This window comes from Phaethon aethereus, assembly GCF_964289735.1.
Source record: "Phaethon aethereus genome assembly, chromosome: 5".
Taxonomy (NCBI): domain Eukaryota; kingdom Metazoa; phylum Chordata; class Aves; order Phaethontiformes; family Phaethontidae; genus Phaethon; species Phaethon aethereus.
In genome coordinates, this window is record NC_138579.1 from 45,558,694 (window position 1) to 45,576,611 (window position 17,918).

General features: G+C 33.8%; 1 protein-coding gene across 2 annotated transcripts in view; it reads left to right on the plus strand.

Moving 5' to 3' along the window:
- Nucleotides 1–17,533, plus strand: part of FUT8 (fucosyltransferase 8) — a gene marked incomplete at its 5' end in the record, with an annotated part of 64,170 nt that extends 46,637 nt beyond the window's left edge. For both annotated transcript variants that reach the window (XM_082000047.1, XM_082000048.1), the window contains 4 exons: nucleotides 5,465–5,711; nucleotides 6,940–7,116; nucleotides 14,189–14,339; nucleotides 17,205–17,533. In XM_082000047.1, the coding sequence (XP_081856173.1) occupies nucleotides 5,465–5,711; nucleotides 6,940–7,116; nucleotides 14,189–14,339; nucleotides 17,205–17,522 (893 nt within the window). In that variant the 3' untranslated portion in view covers nucleotides 17,523–17,533. The remainder of the gene's footprint in view (nucleotides 1–5,464; nucleotides 5,712–6,939; nucleotides 7,117–14,188; nucleotides 14,340–17,204) is intronic.
- Nucleotides 17,534–17,918: the final 385 nt, after the last annotated feature.

Genomic DNA, 17,918 nt, shown 5'->3' on the forward strand with positions numbered 1-17,918 from the left:
AACATGGGAAAAACCCTCTGCATTTATAGAAGTGTATTTGCCTTTGCAAATCCATGTTATGGTATTACGTGGTAGCCACATTGCTGGAGCTCTTCTTAGACAGGTACGCCTTTCATATAGGCTGTTTAGATGAAGTGGGGCATTGTTCAAAAGCAGTTTGAATATATAAAGGTAAAAGGAAAACTAATTTACTAGTAAGCTTCTCAATTTCTGCTTAGTTTGATAGACCGCTGAAAATGCCTTCAGTGACTGTTACATGAAGTCAATTTGTGCAATTACACACTTCATGTGTAAACTTTCCATCTGGCATGCTGGATATCTAAACAGTTGAGGAAGGGAAAAAATCCTTACTTTTTAATGTCCTCTCAAAGTGACGTGGCAATTGCCATAAAAAGCCTCTAATAAGCTATGAGAAGTTTTCAACTGAGTGAAACGGAAATACTGGTCTCTATAATGCAGCTCGTCTGAGCTTCCTAAAAAGGGAAGGGAGGCCCTAAAGGCATCAGTAGATGTTACTGCTTTAGTTTTGTTAGAGACATAGCTATTTCAAACATAGAAATCGATACACTCAGTTCATGCTTTCATTAGGTCCAAGAGGGAGTACATTCATTGAAATCTCATCACTTACGAGGGCAGTAAGAGCGCTGTTTATCTTTGCGTTGTGGTTTGCATTATGGGTAGAATTTTCAAAGACCCAGAATGACATGGGAAAATAAATACTATTGAAAGTCAGTGACACTTGCTTTACAAAGACTTCTTGGTAGTTCTGGAGCTCTGGAAGTTAGGATTTTTGCTGGAGCAGAAATAAGACTGCCATCAAAGTTTTGTTTTTGAGGGGGGAGCTGACAAAACAGTATCTTTGGCAGAGAATTATTTTAGCCAAGTTTCTTGTGAGAGCAAAGATTTTGTCATCATGCTGTACACTTCTCTCTGCTCCTTTTTTTTTTATCCTAACTTAGTACAAATTCTGAATATTGGATGAATTTTGGCCAAATCTGATCGATAGGTCTTTCAAAAGTCCTCAGACTAGATAGTGTGAGTATGTGTATACAGCCACTGAAGTCAATATTTGGGCCTACAAGCAAGTGAGAAGCAGTGACTGATCACAGACGTCACTTTCCAACAAGCAAATAGTTCAGAGTGGCAAGAGACATGGGAGCATGTGAGGGTAGTTGCAAGAGTTGTTCACGAGAGGAGAGGAAAGAATGCAGGAAAAAAGCCTGGGGAGTGCTGGGTTGAGAAAAGCAGTAGAAGACACATTGGCATGTTTGAAAACGTTTTGGTTTATTCCCTCTTGAAGCTATCAAGAATCAGCCTCTTGGGATGACAAATGGGAGAACACTACCCATAGAGCATATAAAACCTGGGGCGGGGGGGAGGACTGTATTTTCAGTTTCCTTAAAACTGAATTGCACAAAATTTATTCAATAAATAAATGCCTGCCTTAAAACATTTGATTAGATAAAGGATGATTAAAAAACTTAGTAAGTAGAACACTAGTGAGAAAGTTCAAAACCTTTGTATTAAAAATGTACAAAGCAAAATCTTAGATAAAAAACACTTAGCTATACAAATTATGTTTTACATTGACTACTTTAAAAGAAAAATAGGATTCTTTATCTCATCTTATTTCCATTTTATAATTCAACTGTGGCATAAAGTCCTTACTAGGTGACTCTCAGTGTTTGGAAAAGACAGTTGTAGGAGATGTAGTCTGCAGCACAGAACAGATAAAAGCATACCTTTTCTTTCTTCTGAACTAGTTGACAGTTCATAAATAGCATAATGCACTATAATTTTGCATAGTTTCCATTTTTTATTTTGTCTGTCTTGCAAAGATTGATGGACCATGAACCTGCTGTCTCTGCCATACGTAACAGTAGCCAGCAAGACAATGAGGAGCCTTGTGAGAATTCAGCACAGTCCCTCTCACCATATCCTATGCTAATCTAACAGCATTCCTAGCACTCTGACATATCTTGTATGATAGAATTTAGAATTGCTCACTCAGAGTGAGGTTTCTTTCAGGCTATAGAGCCAGGATTAGTCTATGCAAATTGATATCAGCTTAAATAAGTCTATATTATAGAAACAGAAAAGCAGTGAAGCTATTTGGTTTTTATTTTAGTTTTTTCCGTTGTGTTTCCAGCAACACAAACTGAAATGAAATTGAAGTTCTCATTTACACACAGGAATGTCTTTAGCACAGTGTTTATTGGCGTACTTTTAAGGACAACTTCTTGAAAGAGTACTTTGAAATTAAATAATGAATTTTATAATAATAGGAGAGTGAATAAAGTGCTCAAACAGGTTTTCGGTTAACATTAACTAATAGTATTGATTGAAATGACGCTGACATTTTGCTGTGCTAAGTAATGAACACCCAACGAAAATGCCTATCCAAATGCAGGTCTGAGCCAATGTTCAGATGGCTGGAAGTAAGGTAAAGTAAAATGACAAAATTCCAAAGGTTCGAGCCAAACCAACATTTTGCAGGCCTCAAAGAAGTTGATATGAAAGATATAAATAGCGAAAGTTTCTAAATGAGCTTTAAATTAAGAGGACAAAGATTAAATTTGAAAAGCAGACAGACAGTAAGATTATGCCAAATCATCAAAAATTATATAAATCCTGTGAGCTATAAAGTAAGTGATTAAGGCACATTGGGATACTGCAGGGAAGCAAGTTATGGTTTTTATAACACAGCTCATTTCAGTATATAGAAAGTAATCAGTGGGACTCTTGGAAATTGAAACTGTATTACTGCTCTATTAGTGATGAACATATCCAAAAAATGGTGATAAATAAGAACTAGGTGGTGCATGGGTCATCTAAATTAAAAAGCAATTTCTTTGCAGTCAGTGATTTTCCTCCAGAGAATGTTGTTATGATAGAAGAGTGAGTGTTATCAATATTGCAGTACTTTATGATGATTACAAAAACACTTGATCTTTTGATTATTCAGTGAAGGAAAAATGGATTAAGGTGCAGAACTTTGGAGGACAATTATTTAGGTTAATCTAAACTGAGAAATAGTACCTGGAATCGTATGAAAGTTAAACAAGCTATAAATAGAATTACAGAGGCAAATTTTGGTGACTGTAAAAGCAAAATAAATCACATTGGCAGAAGTAGCTTGAAGTTTGCTGAAATGTAAACGGCCTGTAACAACCCTAGACATATCTTCCAACCTAGGTAATTCTATGATTCTGTGATCAAATGTCAAAGTTGGACCTGCACTGAGCATGGAATTGGACCTGACTGACATGATGATAGTGTGATTTGAACTACCAACATGAGAAAAAGATATAATCATTAGTATGGATGATTACCCTTTATGTCTTATCTGTTATTTAACAAAAGACACCTGGGAAGTGGAAGAACTGAAGTATTTTAAATTTTAGAGAGTACATAGCTAAAAACTGAAGAAATGTGTGGATAAAAAGATAATTCTGTTATTTTAACCCAATGTCACTGTCTTCAGTTGAACAGCTACAATTCATATCAATCAAGAATGTGACTTAATGTTTTTGTAATGTGTATGCTTACTTATCAATCTGACTGAGTTTTGGTTATCTACTGTGTCATTGATTTTGATCGCAGCTTATTTCTGAGAAAACTAAAACAATATCCTGCTATCCAAAATTTCCAGGAAAGTTTTTTAAACTATGCCTGTTGAAAACAGGACAAGATCTTTGCCTATTAAGAATCTTTCAATGAACACCCAAAAAAGTGATCAGTAGGATAAGAAAGCTGTCACTTGCCTATATGGCTGTTGTAGAGTTATTTACTCCTTCAGGTTACTACAGAGTTACTCTTCACTGTTTTTGTCCAGGACAAAAGAAACAGTTGCAGTAAATTTTCCTTTTACTACATCTGCTATCTCATACTTTTTAAAGTGAGTGCAGACTAATAGGAATTTTTTTCTTCATTTTTCAGAATGACAATAAAGGTAATAAAAACTAGAAAGTTGTCAAAAAATTTCCTAGAATTGTTCACACATCTGTGTGTTTGATTACACAGAGGTACTAATCAGTGATGTCAAATGGCTGTGCTTTATCAGAAGTTTGTATGTTTGGATTAAGTAGACTTATGCACCCAGCTCACTTCTAATTTTATGTAAATTGTTAACAAACTAGAACATTGTTGAAAATAGTGATGAGCATATTGAATGTTTGATTTAAATTAAAAAAAAAATTACATGCATTGTCTCATTCTGGCAATATATAACTTAATCATGCATTTGTCATATTTCTAGGACTTTGTTACAAATATACTGAACTTATTTTTAGCACATATGAAAGTGTTGTAACCTTAGGGATTCTTAACTGTTTTTAAAATAAGACTTGTTATCGTTTCACTGAATTGATTTTTTCAGCTGTTAGGTTTACTTGATCATCAACAGTTATGAGCATTTGATTTGCTTATATTTAAAGCAGTTTTCTTTCCATCCTGGTGAGCACTAAACAGAGAACTAGCCATCTTTGCCAGTAAACACCGCAGACAATGAAAATATCCTTTTGGAGGAAATGAGCACACTCGAAATCTTATCTTACATGTCCAATGTTTCAAAAATAGTAATGCTTTGTATTATGTTGTCATGTATTATAATGTATTTCAGTATATGCAAATAGCTTTGAATTATCAGTTATGTAGACACTTACGTTCATGTAATTCGTAAAAACTCTTAAAAAACATATAGTGGCTATTGAGCTTTGAATGAAAGTCCCATCTAAAACATCTGTATATTCCACTTCAGTTAGTATTTAAAAGATAACAAATTCTTTCCTGTATGTAAATCACATGCTTGTATAATGCTTGGCTGTTTTCCTTGTTTTCCTTTTCAATTTAATTTGCTGCTTATCTTCATAGTTTAAGTTCTTCAAGACAGGAATTGTCTCTCTGTCTTTCCTCCCTTTTTTTCAGTAGAGTAGCTAATTCAGTGGTTCTAATGATGTCTGAAATGCTGAGATTTACTGCAATAAAATGTATTTAAAAGAGCAGCAGTGCTATATAGTTATTTTTTTAACAATTTCTTATGCCTTAAAATATTTCTTTGTTTATTTTTTGAACAAGTAACTGAATTTTAAGCATTTTAGATAACAAGTCTGTCCAAGTAAGCATTAGCACACAGTAATGGTGTAGTTGTCTATAAAAAGATATGAATATATAAACAGGAACACTTTTTGTATTTTATTAACTATCAGCTGATAAGAATTCAAGGATCTTGAACTTTGTCCTACTGGAGTGGATTGTTAGATACAGTTCATACATAAATCTAGTCTAAAACAATGATTTTTATTAATTTTTTTAATCCTATTTTGAAAAAGTAGAGGAAGGGTTAGGTAGTCTTTTGGAAGTTGAAGATACAGTTTAGCTGATACATTTGGGATGTTACTTGCCAGTGGTAAAGCTTATTAATAAGTAAACTACTTGACTCATCCTAGTATGTATTTTAAAACAGGTGAGGCTAATGATAAGGATGTTCAGGTGGTGGAACTTCCCATTGTTGACAGCTTACACCCACGGCCACCTTATTTACCGTTGGCTATCCCCGAAGACCTGGCTGATAGGCTAATTCGTGTACATGGGGATCCTGCAGTGTGGTGGGTCTCGCAGTTTGTGAAATACTTGATTCGTCCACAGCCTTGGTTAGAAAAAGAAATAGAGGAAGCCACAAGGAAACTTGGTTTCAAACATCCAGTGATCGGGTGGGTATTTAGTTTTCTTTTTAACTGTCTGTGCTTTAATATGTGTATATAGTGCTTCCTGTTCAGGACAAACTGTTTTTATGATGGTTATCCAAGAGCCTGAAGCATTTTGTGGGGAGAGAGAGTGCTGTCTAGATGAAACTATTATTTTTTAATGGTGCATAATACAAGTTGATTAATTCTTCAGCATACTTGCCTACCTGTAGTTGGACTGAATATAAAAGGCACCTCAATAGAAGGTTATTTTTATACGTCCTTCTATATCTAGTAATTTAATACAGAATTTCATTCATGTAATTGCCTTATAGCTTGTATTCCAGACACTTTTCTGTCTGGGTCTTCTTTTCAAGTGCCTATAGCCTTTACATTTGAGGAAAAAAGGCTAAGCCTACATTTTACATGTAACAGTCCACAACTAATTTTACTGTTGACTGCATCTGAACATGGTATGTGCCTTTCCCTTTCCTGCTGATGTTTCCACTATTGTTGTTTTTTAGCAGTAACTATGAATTGGAAAGGTCTGTATGGGGAGAAGGAAGGAAAGCAGTTATGGGCAATAAAGAGCAGCTTGTGGAAGAAAGGTTTTACTGTCACGTAACATGAAAAATTTTACTGCTGCTGTACTAGAGTCTGCAAATATTGCTTCCTTTGCCAGAATTTTCCTTCAGTCTTTCTTTTTGTAGCACACAATAGGTCTGTCCAAATGTTAGTTGGCTTTTGACCATTGAGTCAGCAGGCCACTTCACCACTGGCGGATCTGAATACTTGTTAGGTTTCAAGCAGATGGGGAAGATGCATTTCTAACTACCTTCATTCAAACCCTGCATTGTGGTTGGTGTCCCAATGTATCCATGATGCAAATATTCCTATTTTGCTTTTGAGCTGTATTGATCAAGCATTATCTAACTACACCAGGTAACTTAACCTTCTGCACAAAAGGAATACCTTGTATGCTATAATTAAATCTCCTTAATTCTTTTCTTTCAGTTACCCTTTGCTTTCCTTGCAAGATTATTATATTGATTTCAAGAACAAACTGACAGCTAACTTCATGTTGTCAGTGCGTCTTGATGGACATCAATGAGTTTTAATAATTCCTTGTTTTATGTAGAGATTCAATTTAATACGCATTCTAAAAGCACAGGCATGAAATTTAAAGTTAAAATTTCAGTTGCTAAAGTATGTATTGTATTTATAAATTGAATTCCTAGTTTCTGCCTTTTTCCAGTGTTCATGTCCGAAGGACAGACAAAGTAGGAACAGAGGCAGCATTTCATCCTATTGAAGAATATATGGTACATGTTGAAGAGCGATTTGAACTTCTTGCTCGCAGAATGCACGTTGATAAAAAAAGAGTGTATTTGGCTACAGATGACCCTTCATTGTTGCAAGAGGCAAAATCCAAGTAAGATGTGTTATGTTTATATTACAGTTTATTCCTTCTGCCTAGCTTTACAATTTCTGACTATTGTGCGCACAAATCAGTATGATTTTCTTTGTTATAATTTATACAGTTCAGATTGCATTTTAGCTTCCAGTGATTTTGATTTTTCACTCAGACATTCTCGTTTTTTTTCCCAAGTATGCTTTTCGAAGTTTAATGTTAAAAAATCTGGAAGAGTTGAGCAAGATACCTTTGACTATTTAAAAACAAACCAATGCTGTAAAAGGGAAGTAAAAATATAAATAATAAACACACCAAAATTCTTCTAGAACATATATATTAAAAAGAAACTATTCAGAAATACGGCAAAAACTAGTTAATGTATTGTTTCACCTGTCCGAACAATACCTTTCTGTGAATAGTTGCCAGAGAAATGTTCAGAAATTGGTTGAAAAACGTCTGATGACTCTTTGAGAAAGATTTCTGTATTGACAACTTAGAAGACTTTCACCCTACATGTTGAATCATTTTAAAGTTTGTCCTTGAATATATGTGGGATTCTCAATCTGTAACATTGTCTCTGTCCCTTTTTTGCTCTTTGTCCTCTTCTAGCTCTCCAGAACATGGGTGCAACAACCTACCCTAGCTATAGGATATTCCAGCCTGTTTTAGAAAATACAACTGTGTTCAAACCTGGAAAGGCACAGCATGCATTTATTCCTAACATGGCCTGTATTTTCCTGTAAAAACTCATTCTTAAGTTGCATGTTTTGCAAGGTGTCACTAAGATGGCAAAACCTTCTGTTTCGTAAAAGAAAGCAGATGCACATGGGAGGATAACATTAAAATAACATATGTAACTGTATCTTTCTTGGGTTATGGTGTTCATGGTATATGAACAATTTCACAAATGTTTATTGCCATGACTATGGAAAGTTGGATAGTATTTCATATGCTTTGAATTTAAGCATATTCATTATGAAGTACAAGTTAGCATGTTTTCCTTGTGAGTACTATTTATTTATTTGTCTATTGAATAGCGCCTACTTCTGTTTCCAAAATTTTATCTCCCTTGAGCAGAAAAATACATTTTTTTTCGTTTAAGCAAGGAAATTAATACGTTTTAAAATCAAGGTAACTAAAAAATACCAAATTTTTGAACCATGTTATTCATGGTAGACATGCTTGGAAAAATATGTAGGATAACATACTAGATTACAAACTTTCTTTGGCATATACAAGGTAAGCAGAAAATGTTGTTTTGTAGTAGAGGAATTTTCTACAGCATTGCAAACCTGTGTATTTCAATTGTGCTATTTCTGTAATTTTTTTCATATCTATAAAGGGCTGCTGTTTAAAATTATGGAGTTTTGGAAAAAAACTAAATGAACATACACAACTCCAGATGATGGCAATCTAATCCTTCCTTTTTTGTATATGTACAGACAAGAACAGTAGCAGAAACAATTATGGTAACATAACATTTAAAGTGCAAATCTGAACAATGAGAAGACAGGTAATACAAAATTGAGGTTATAATATTTAATTCATTACATTGTTCTAAATAACTTTAATTACTGTTTGTATCATAACAGCATTCAATATTGCTGTACCAATCTTATGCATTTTTTTCTTTGTGTTCAACTTTCAATCCTTAGTGCTGTAGACTTTAGCTTTGTGAATAACAATGAGATCCACTACCTATGTAAATGTATCATCACAAGTTTTCAATAGCAACAAAAACTAGTAGTAGAATTGTGACTTGCTCAGTAAAACAATACTGAGTTTTATTAAGCATTGCAGTTTCTGTGTTAGTTCAAGGTCCATTCCAAATCACACTTTTATTGAAATATAAGCTCATTAGTACAGCATCCATTTTATATGTGTACTTAATAAAAGTCATAGAATCTGTAAGTAGTGAAGGATTTTTGATGTGTTGCTGCTGAGTTTTCAGGTCATAGTTATACTGAAACATCATTTCCCAAGTAGCTTGCACCCTACTGTTTCTTGTAATGGAGTAGGAGACATTTGAAACTTCCTGTCATTTCATAGAAGGCAGGATGCAATTTGACGTTTCAGCATTTCAGGGCATCTGAAGGCAGGTTAAGATCAGGTTTTGGGAATAAAGAATCTTTTCTTCCTCTTCTTGTGAAGAAAACAAATCAGTTTACGCTTCTGACAAAAGAGTTCTAGTCACATTGAACTACTGAGCTTTGATAGAAACAGCTGTCACATTGTACTGCAGTAGGTTATGTTGCATTCATAATTGGGTGCAGTAATATTAGTAAGTACTAGATATTATATCTCTCTTTACATGAGAATGATGGGCTGTCAAACAATGTTGGCATTTAAATAATGAAAATTTAGCCAACATTCACATGAATAGGCGTGTTGTTTCTATTAAGAGAAGTATTTCAAACTATTCATAATCATGAAAACAGAAGTGTTTTGACTTAAGTTTCAGAGATTTCCCTTGCAGTCAGATATCTCCTAACTGCAAGTACAGTAGTAAAGACAGTTGAGTTAGTACTGTAAGTTTGTAGAGTGGTTTTGTTATTTCCCAAAAGAAAAAAAAAGTGAAATATCTTCAGAATTAGGATGATACAGAAAAACATGATTAGAAAAGAGCATGGTTGAGAGTTCAACAGCTGTAATGGTTATGGGATTATAGCACTTGACAAATTCTGGTAAGCAGTGGTTATGGTATTTGTATTATCTAAGTTGTATGTTAGGAATGGTGTAAATTGCTTGTTCTTTGGCTGATTTAATAGTTTTCAAATACAAGCTTTTGAATTACTAGTGTATGTATATCTAGTCTATAACACTATTTACAGCATCTTCTCTCGTTAAGGTAGAGTATTCAAAATAATGCAGCTGAACATGCATATAAATTCTTAGGAACCGTATTTCATACATTTCTGTTTTATATATGAATCTCCTTAGGTCTATGTCTCATGTACATGAGCACTAAAATTCAACAAGTTACATTCTTCTTTTCAGGATGTTTACCTGTAAAGTCATCTGTATTTTGCTTTTTCATTTTTTTGCAGTAATTTGCTTCTCTCATGAGGTTTTTTTTTTTCAACATTTATGAAAGCTTTTTTCCATCCTATTTCACTGTTTATTTATATCCACTATAGCAAGTTAATGTCTTTTCTGCCCGTGTAGTATCTGTAGTTTAGCTGTTGCAACCCTCCCCGCCCCAAGTCATAGTGTGCCTGGTATATGCACTGAATTCAGCAGTGCTTCAAAGTTCTTGAGTCTGATGAACAGCTCATACACTTTCCAATTCTTTTTAGAGCAAGACCTGAACAAACACGTTATTTCTTACTCCATCTGTTTACACACATGCTCACACTCTTTCAGAGGAAAAGAAAACTTGCGTTGCCTGTTCTGGACACTTCCCCAGTCCTAGCAAATTGAGAACAGGAGCCTGGGACTTGTCTTGGTTTGTACCTGCTGCATAGCATAGTGATAAGCTATAGTTACAGAACTAATTGATCAGCTTCTGAAACAAATTGGAACTTGAAATAGTCTCATAACTGTGCTTGGTTTGTATGCTTATCTGAGGCTGGTAGGTGCAGGAAGAAAAGATTTTAAACTATCTTTTCCCCACCTTCTTCTGATTTCTTCTTTTCCCTTTTTCCTAAGGGTAAAAAAAAAAAAAAAATCCTTCCTGGCCTGTGTATAGGTTTCAAGAATCTGTTAGGTAGCTTTCGAAGAATTAGATATTATTTTTAGATATGTGGAGGAGATGTACTACATATGTGTAGTTCTATACAAAGAAAACAGTATTATGCCATTTTCCATTCTTTGGTTTTATCTTCACAGTCTGATCCTTTCCTGTTATAGAGAAGAGAATGTCTGGGTAATTTCTTTGGAAAGCTAGAATAGATCCTACAAAATACTGTATTTAGGTGATTCTGTCAGTAAGAATATGACATATTATTTATTATTCATTTACCATGCATCCAGGTATCCTGGTAATAGGATAGTGCCTCAGTTCTGCTTAAAAAGAAAAAAAAAAAAAAAATTCCCCAAAAGCCTACAATGTAAGGTTTGCATTAATCATAATATAAATACAGATGGAAAAGGGAACAGAAGGAAGCAAGAGCTAACTATAGAGCTTTAGAAGTTTCATTTTCTTTATTCTTTGTAGTCATTGTGGTAAGAGTAGCTTTAAATAGAATCTAAAGGTGAGTGGAAAGGAGAGTTAAACCTTACCTGATGCAGGAAGTCAGTGGGACACATATGGCTAAGCTTGAGAGAAGTATAGGTTTGGTGGTTTACTACGTTTTCCTTTATGCTCTGCTTTTAGCCTGTGCTGGAGACAGAAGTGGTGGACTAGAAGATTCTTTGGTCACATTGAGTATGGCTGCTGTTATACTCCCATTTTTGGGTGCTTAAAAGAAACCCCTTTCCCCAAGCATGAATACAGCATTGTATGTGTGTCAACGTAGAAGAGCTTGTTTGAAAACTTAAACATGTGAGCAGATAATTGCTAAGCTTGGATCACTGGTTTGAAGAAATGGGTTCTGAAACTGTTGGTTAGGTGAATTTGGGTCAACTTTACAAATGGAATTGAAGACCAGATTTAAAAGCATCTCAAAGACTGTTTCCAGATAAAAGGGAGGAAGGAGAATGTTTTAAATGTATGCATAAGAAGATGTATAAATAATTCTGACTTTTTTTTTTAAACCAGATCCAATATGGCACTTTTTTTGGTGTGCTTCATTTGTTAAGTTATTAGACTGATCTTTTGCTAGTAAGAAATCAGATTCTTCAAGAAATGTTCTTTTGTTCTGTTGTTCTTTTTCCACTCAGCATGTGGATTCTGATTTTTGAAATCTGAAGGAAGTGATTAATTTTAGCAGTATTCCTGATGCCAAAAACTTGCAAAGGGATGTGCAAATATCTTTACTGTGTTCAGTGTCCCTAGAAATTATGTATTCTGTTAAACATTCTTCGTCTTGCTCCTCTGAGAGTTGTGTCACTGAAATTAGACTGATGCCCATCTCTGTTCCTCAACTAGTTTTCACAGTTGAGTATGAAAAAATTCTGTCTGTACTTTTTTCTTTAAAAAAAAATAATAAGATTCATGCAATGGAAACAGAAATAGAATGTATCACAAATATTGTCTTGTCATCTGTAATATTTTGAGAGCTGGTTAAATATTGACAAAAAATGTTAGAAGAGAAGATAAAGAATATTGTCATTGGGATCATGATGGAGTTCATTTTGAAAAAATTATTCTTGGATCCATATGCTTCTATAATTTCTCAGAAGAGGTCTTATCAGTTATTCTGAATGAATAGTATTTCCATCTTCTCTTTCCTTTTTTTTTTTATTGATTGTTTTGTCTTGTTTTTAATGTAACATGAACTTCCCCTGACATTCATGATCAATGCACCCTTTGAAGTTGTCTCTGGGAAATTTATCATACATACATTATTTGTTTGTTAGAGCAGGTGTTTTTCTTGGGAACATAAAATTCTATTAAAATCACTATGAAGATAAATTAAAATTCTTTCTCAAATATGGAAGTTTTGCATACAGCTTTTTAATTCCCTCTTGAGATAAACTTTGTGATTTGGTAGTCACGGCTAGTGAATGTTAGATGGAAAAGCCTACTATATTTGCCCATTTCACTTCTGAAAATGGTTTTCCCATATTTTTAATGTTAAAATGGAATAAATCAAGCATATTCTTACAAGAGGTTGTCAAAATGGGTCCAGAGTGTATCCACAATGCTGTATTGTTTTATACAAATGTATGCTAACTTCAGTAACTTTCCAAGAACTCATGAGTATAAACCTTATTTTGAGCAATGTTCAGCACAGGACTGTCCGGCTTTGAAGCATCTAGTTACAGGTCTAAGTTATTGTTGCTCCAGCATTATGGCCTGCTCTATATTCTGTTTTTCTTTATTAAACAGTATGAGAACGGTTAATTGTTACAAATGTAATATTAGCTGCATTACTGTCTTATGTAATATATTGCTTTATGATTGCTATGAAGTTGTAAATTTGAAATACAGCTTTTATTTAAATTATTTTATAATTGGCTCTGTAGTTGAAATTTTGTAATTGGCAGGTTAGTCGCATGAGTTGCACTTCATGATTAAAATATAATTATTATGTAACAGCAATGTAACTATCGTCTTTGTTACATCTACCTGGAATTTTTCTTATAAAACTTATTAGCTGAATGAAAATTTAATTAATTTGTGCTACTTTTCACAGTTTATTTCATATTTCAGTTCCCCAATAAAGGTCTACAAATGTTTCAAGAAAGACCATTCTTTTTCAACGTTTTTAAAAAGGATTCTTTTTCTTTCAAACTTGTTACATTTTAAGAACTTCTAATTTAAAAAAATAATATAAACTAAGGTTTTATATTTCAAATAAAAGTATTTTCACTAAAGTATTACTGTTTTGTTTATGATATGTCAAGAAAGGTGTATTGACATGAAATTTTACATTTCTTTTATTTCCTTTTGACCAGTAAATTGCAAATTTTGTTTTCCACATGGCCTTAATAACTGTGGAGGACTTTTTTCGATTAGTTTAGATTCATTTATTTAATATGTGCCTTCTACAGGTGCCTGATTTTTTTGCAGTGTCATAATCAGTATCTCATAGAGAGTATGGCAATAGACAAAATGTAGTCTAGTAAAGACACAATCCCATATTCTGTTTAGTAGTAGAGAAACCAAAGTGATCTGAGTATATTTCATCTAAAATCAGTAGTGTTAGCCGTATATGGCATATACTTCCTGATATTTTTTCACTTCTTTTACAGTGTCAATTCTCAGACAGACTTACAGTGTCTTTTTATTTAATTTTCTTTTTTTCTGGATAAAGAGAGGGCATACTTGGAGGCAGCAGTAACATTCTAGAGTGTTCAGCAAATTCTAATTCATTCCCTGTAAAGCAGAGACTCACTTAAAACAAATTAACAACCTTATCTTACAGCAAAGATGATGCTTCTTAAAAAAAAAAAACAAAAACAAACAAAAAAAACCCCCACAACAAAACAAAAAACCAAAAAAAGAATACGACTTTGCTGTTAACATTGTATTGTATTTTCACAGGTATCCAAATTATGAATTTATCAGTGATAACTCCATATCCTGGTCAGCAGGACTTCATAACCGATACACTGAAAACTCCCTAAGAGGTGTTATTCTGGATATTCACTTTTTGTCTCAGGCAGACTTCCTGGTCTGTACGTTTTCGTCCCAGGTAAACTCTCATACAAACACAATATGAAGTATATGTACCAGTCCTAAATCTTAGTTTTCTTCATGCTCATGTTATCTTATTCTCCATGCTTTCTCATGAAAATTTCAGGGAAGAATTGAAAGCTCAGTATGCTATGTGAACATTTAGAGGACTGTAAGCACTGGTTGATTACTTCTCTTCAATTGAAGTTACTGGCTTAATTAAGACATTTTAAATAAGCAAGAAATAATATTAAACACGTTTAAGAGTTCCTTGATTGCATAAAGTTAATGTATCCATGCAGCTTAGTTAAGGCATTTAAAATAAGTTAAAATAATTTTATAAATGTTTAACACTTCTTAATTTTGCATGAAGTTAATATATAACCTGTGTCCCTCCATTTCTACACATCATTGCACTCTACTACAGTTCAGACATGTTTTGCTGTTGCCTTAGTTGATTGTGGGAATGGAAAAGAATGAAGAAAGCAGACATTTAATTTCTATTCAGTTTGTTACATTTCTAGCAATCCAGTGACAACGCAATGAATGTGAATTCTGACCACTGTAATACGTAGACTACTTCTTGCAGATATTTGCATGTTATGAGCTTCCTTTCTTGAGTGATCTGATGAAGCAAGTGGGAGGCATTAGGAAACTGAATCATATAATTGTCATTGTTGGCATTTTCTTCTTTATTACATCATATTGTATGTTAAATTTATAAATCATTAAAAGCTGTTTTTAAAAAGCTGTTTTAAGATTAAAAAGATCAGAAAGCAGTATTCTGTGACTGATACGCTGATACACCTAATTCAAGTATGGCAAAATATGATTGATATCAAACAAAGTGAATGTTTTTTACCTTCTGTTGTCATATATGCTCTTAGGTGATGCTGCTGGTTAGGAAAGCATTCAACTATAGATGGTGGTAGATTATGATAACACATGATTGTGCTGTTACATGGAAGTGGACCCTATATTAATTCTTATTTATGCTACCAAATCTGTATGAATAATGATACAAGCTGTAGAATATATATTTCATTAAAATACTGTTGTTGAAGAAATTAGGCCCATCAAGTGATGTGGAGTCAAGGGAAAGAAGCTACCTTGGTGCTGTATTTCAGCAACATCACATTGAGAAGTATAGAAAAGCCACATGATAGTTACACATATCATAACACAGTAGCAGAATTAAGATTGCACATTAAAACAAAGAGCACTTTTTGTCTCTTCAGTCTTCATTTAGATGAAATTGTAGCTCCCCTCACCTGATATTTTTCTTCATATTCTCATTTCCTTCCAGGACTTACTAGTTTTTGTATTTTGCATTGTACATGTAAGTATACAGGCTGCCAAAAAGTGAATCTATGAATACAAAATGGGAGGCTGGCTTCAACTCTAATTCTGCACGTGGATTCTTTGCCCACTGCCCTCAACAGCTCACAGTTTACTTACCCAGGTTTGGCACTACAAAGGAAGCAATTGCTGAGAGGAGACATTGTATGTTTTATGTCAGATATGCAGGACACTTACACTCACTAAAAAGCATTACCACTGAGAAGATTTAAAAACTTTTACAGAGTGTATGTATCCTCCTCCTGGGGTGCACACACATGCAGAGAACAAAGCATCAAAAACAGTCACAGAAACTATAAAATAAATAACCTCTTACCAATGTATGGGTGATCAAATTTGTTTCTATATTATGGGGTATAACAAGTACTTTGAAATAATTAACTTCAGCCTGATCTTCTGAAAGCTTCTTCTCAAAAGTTATTTCAAAGATCAGATGGAGAGGAATAAAAGGAAATCCATTACATTTTTAAAGCAAATGCCTCACAAAGAAATGAGGAAAGTACAAATATGTCTAGATATGACTGATCAAAGTTCTATTCACCATATCTTCAGAGGGAGAAAAGTAAAATCAAGCTTTACTATATTTACATAGAATGAAAATAATGAAAAAGCTCAAATGCTTCTTCATATTGAAGGAGTCTGCTGTATTGTTAGTTTATCAAGCTTACATAGAATCGGAGAAAGATACTGTAATGTAGGTTAGAAGTCAGAAAGGTCACAGTGGCCAAATCAGACACCTCACAGAGAAGAGCTTTTTTTAATATAGTGGCAGCCTTTTGTGTTTCTGGCAACTCTGACAGATACAACATGATTCTGATGTGGGAACCGGTTTTCAGTCTGAAGAAAATTCCCTTCATAAAATGTGATACAATGACACTTCAAAATGCGTCTTTCTCATCACCAACATCAATATTTTCTCACTGGAATTCAATTTCATTTAGTTGTCTTCCAGTTGCCAACAGTCATAATCGCTGTTCTAATATTAACAGCATTTTAAAGCCTTGGACTTCTGGAACTGCTTGATTGTGAAAATTGGAGCTTCTTTTAGAAATGTAAATGTAAAGCCTCATTATTGCAGAATAAATTTTGAAAATGTAAGTTCTAAAGGTTCAAAGGAAAGTAAAATATGTTTTTTATTAGTAGTGGGAAAGGAAAAAGAATTTGCTTTGATTGGCTACGTAACATTCATTTTAAATAGCAGGATGGCTAGTGTTCATATAGATGCTTTCAGTTTTTACTGAAAAGTAGACTGTTCTAATTATTTATCTATTTATTTATTTGCCAAAATCACAGAGTACTAATTAAAATGCTGCAAAACTGTATGCTTCTTGTTAGTAAATATGTAGGTTTTTTGGGTTTGGTTGTTGGATTTTTTTGGTTTTGGGGTTTTTTTTTTTTTGACCTGGACATTCCAAAACTTGATCCTCTTGTAAAATTGAGTTGTTACACATTGGTTGCTGACTTCCATGGTATATTGCAGACATACGCAATATTTATGACTTCTATTCTGTTTTTTACTTCTAAGGTTTGTCGAGTTGCCTATGAAATTATGCAGACATTGCATCCAGATGCTTCAGCATATTTCCATTCTTTGGATGATATCTACTACTTTGGGGGACAGAATGCCCACAACCAAATTGCTATTTATGCTCATCATCCACGAACTGCTGATGAAATTCCTATGGAACCTGGAGATATAATTGGAGTAGCTGGAAACCACTGGGATGGTTATTCAAAAGGCATCAATAGGAAATTAGGAAGAACAGGCCTGTATCCGTCCTATAAAGTTAAAGAGAAAATTGAGACAGTCAAGTATCCTACATACCCAGAGGCTGACAAGTAGATTAAAAGGAAGACATTCGTCAGTAATTCTCAATTTTGGTTGGTTTGAACCAGTCAACACACTAACTAATGGTTTATATGGGATTTGAATTTGCATTTTAACATGCAGTTAAAGCCTTTAGCAATGAAACTGGATAAGAAGCTGAGAACAAATGGATGGGCTATTATCTGAACTTACTCTTAAACATTTTTTGTTATATGCACTCTCACACATGCACACACAAAACCACGTACAGCAGGAAAACTGTTGTTTTATACTTCTTTTCTCTTTTCAGGATTTGTCCCAGTCATTAGTCTTATGTGAGCTTTGAGCTCTTTTCTCTGCCATTAATTGACAATAATGTTCAGACTTATAACACTGCCACATTGTGTAATTTGAGTGACATGAACATATTTT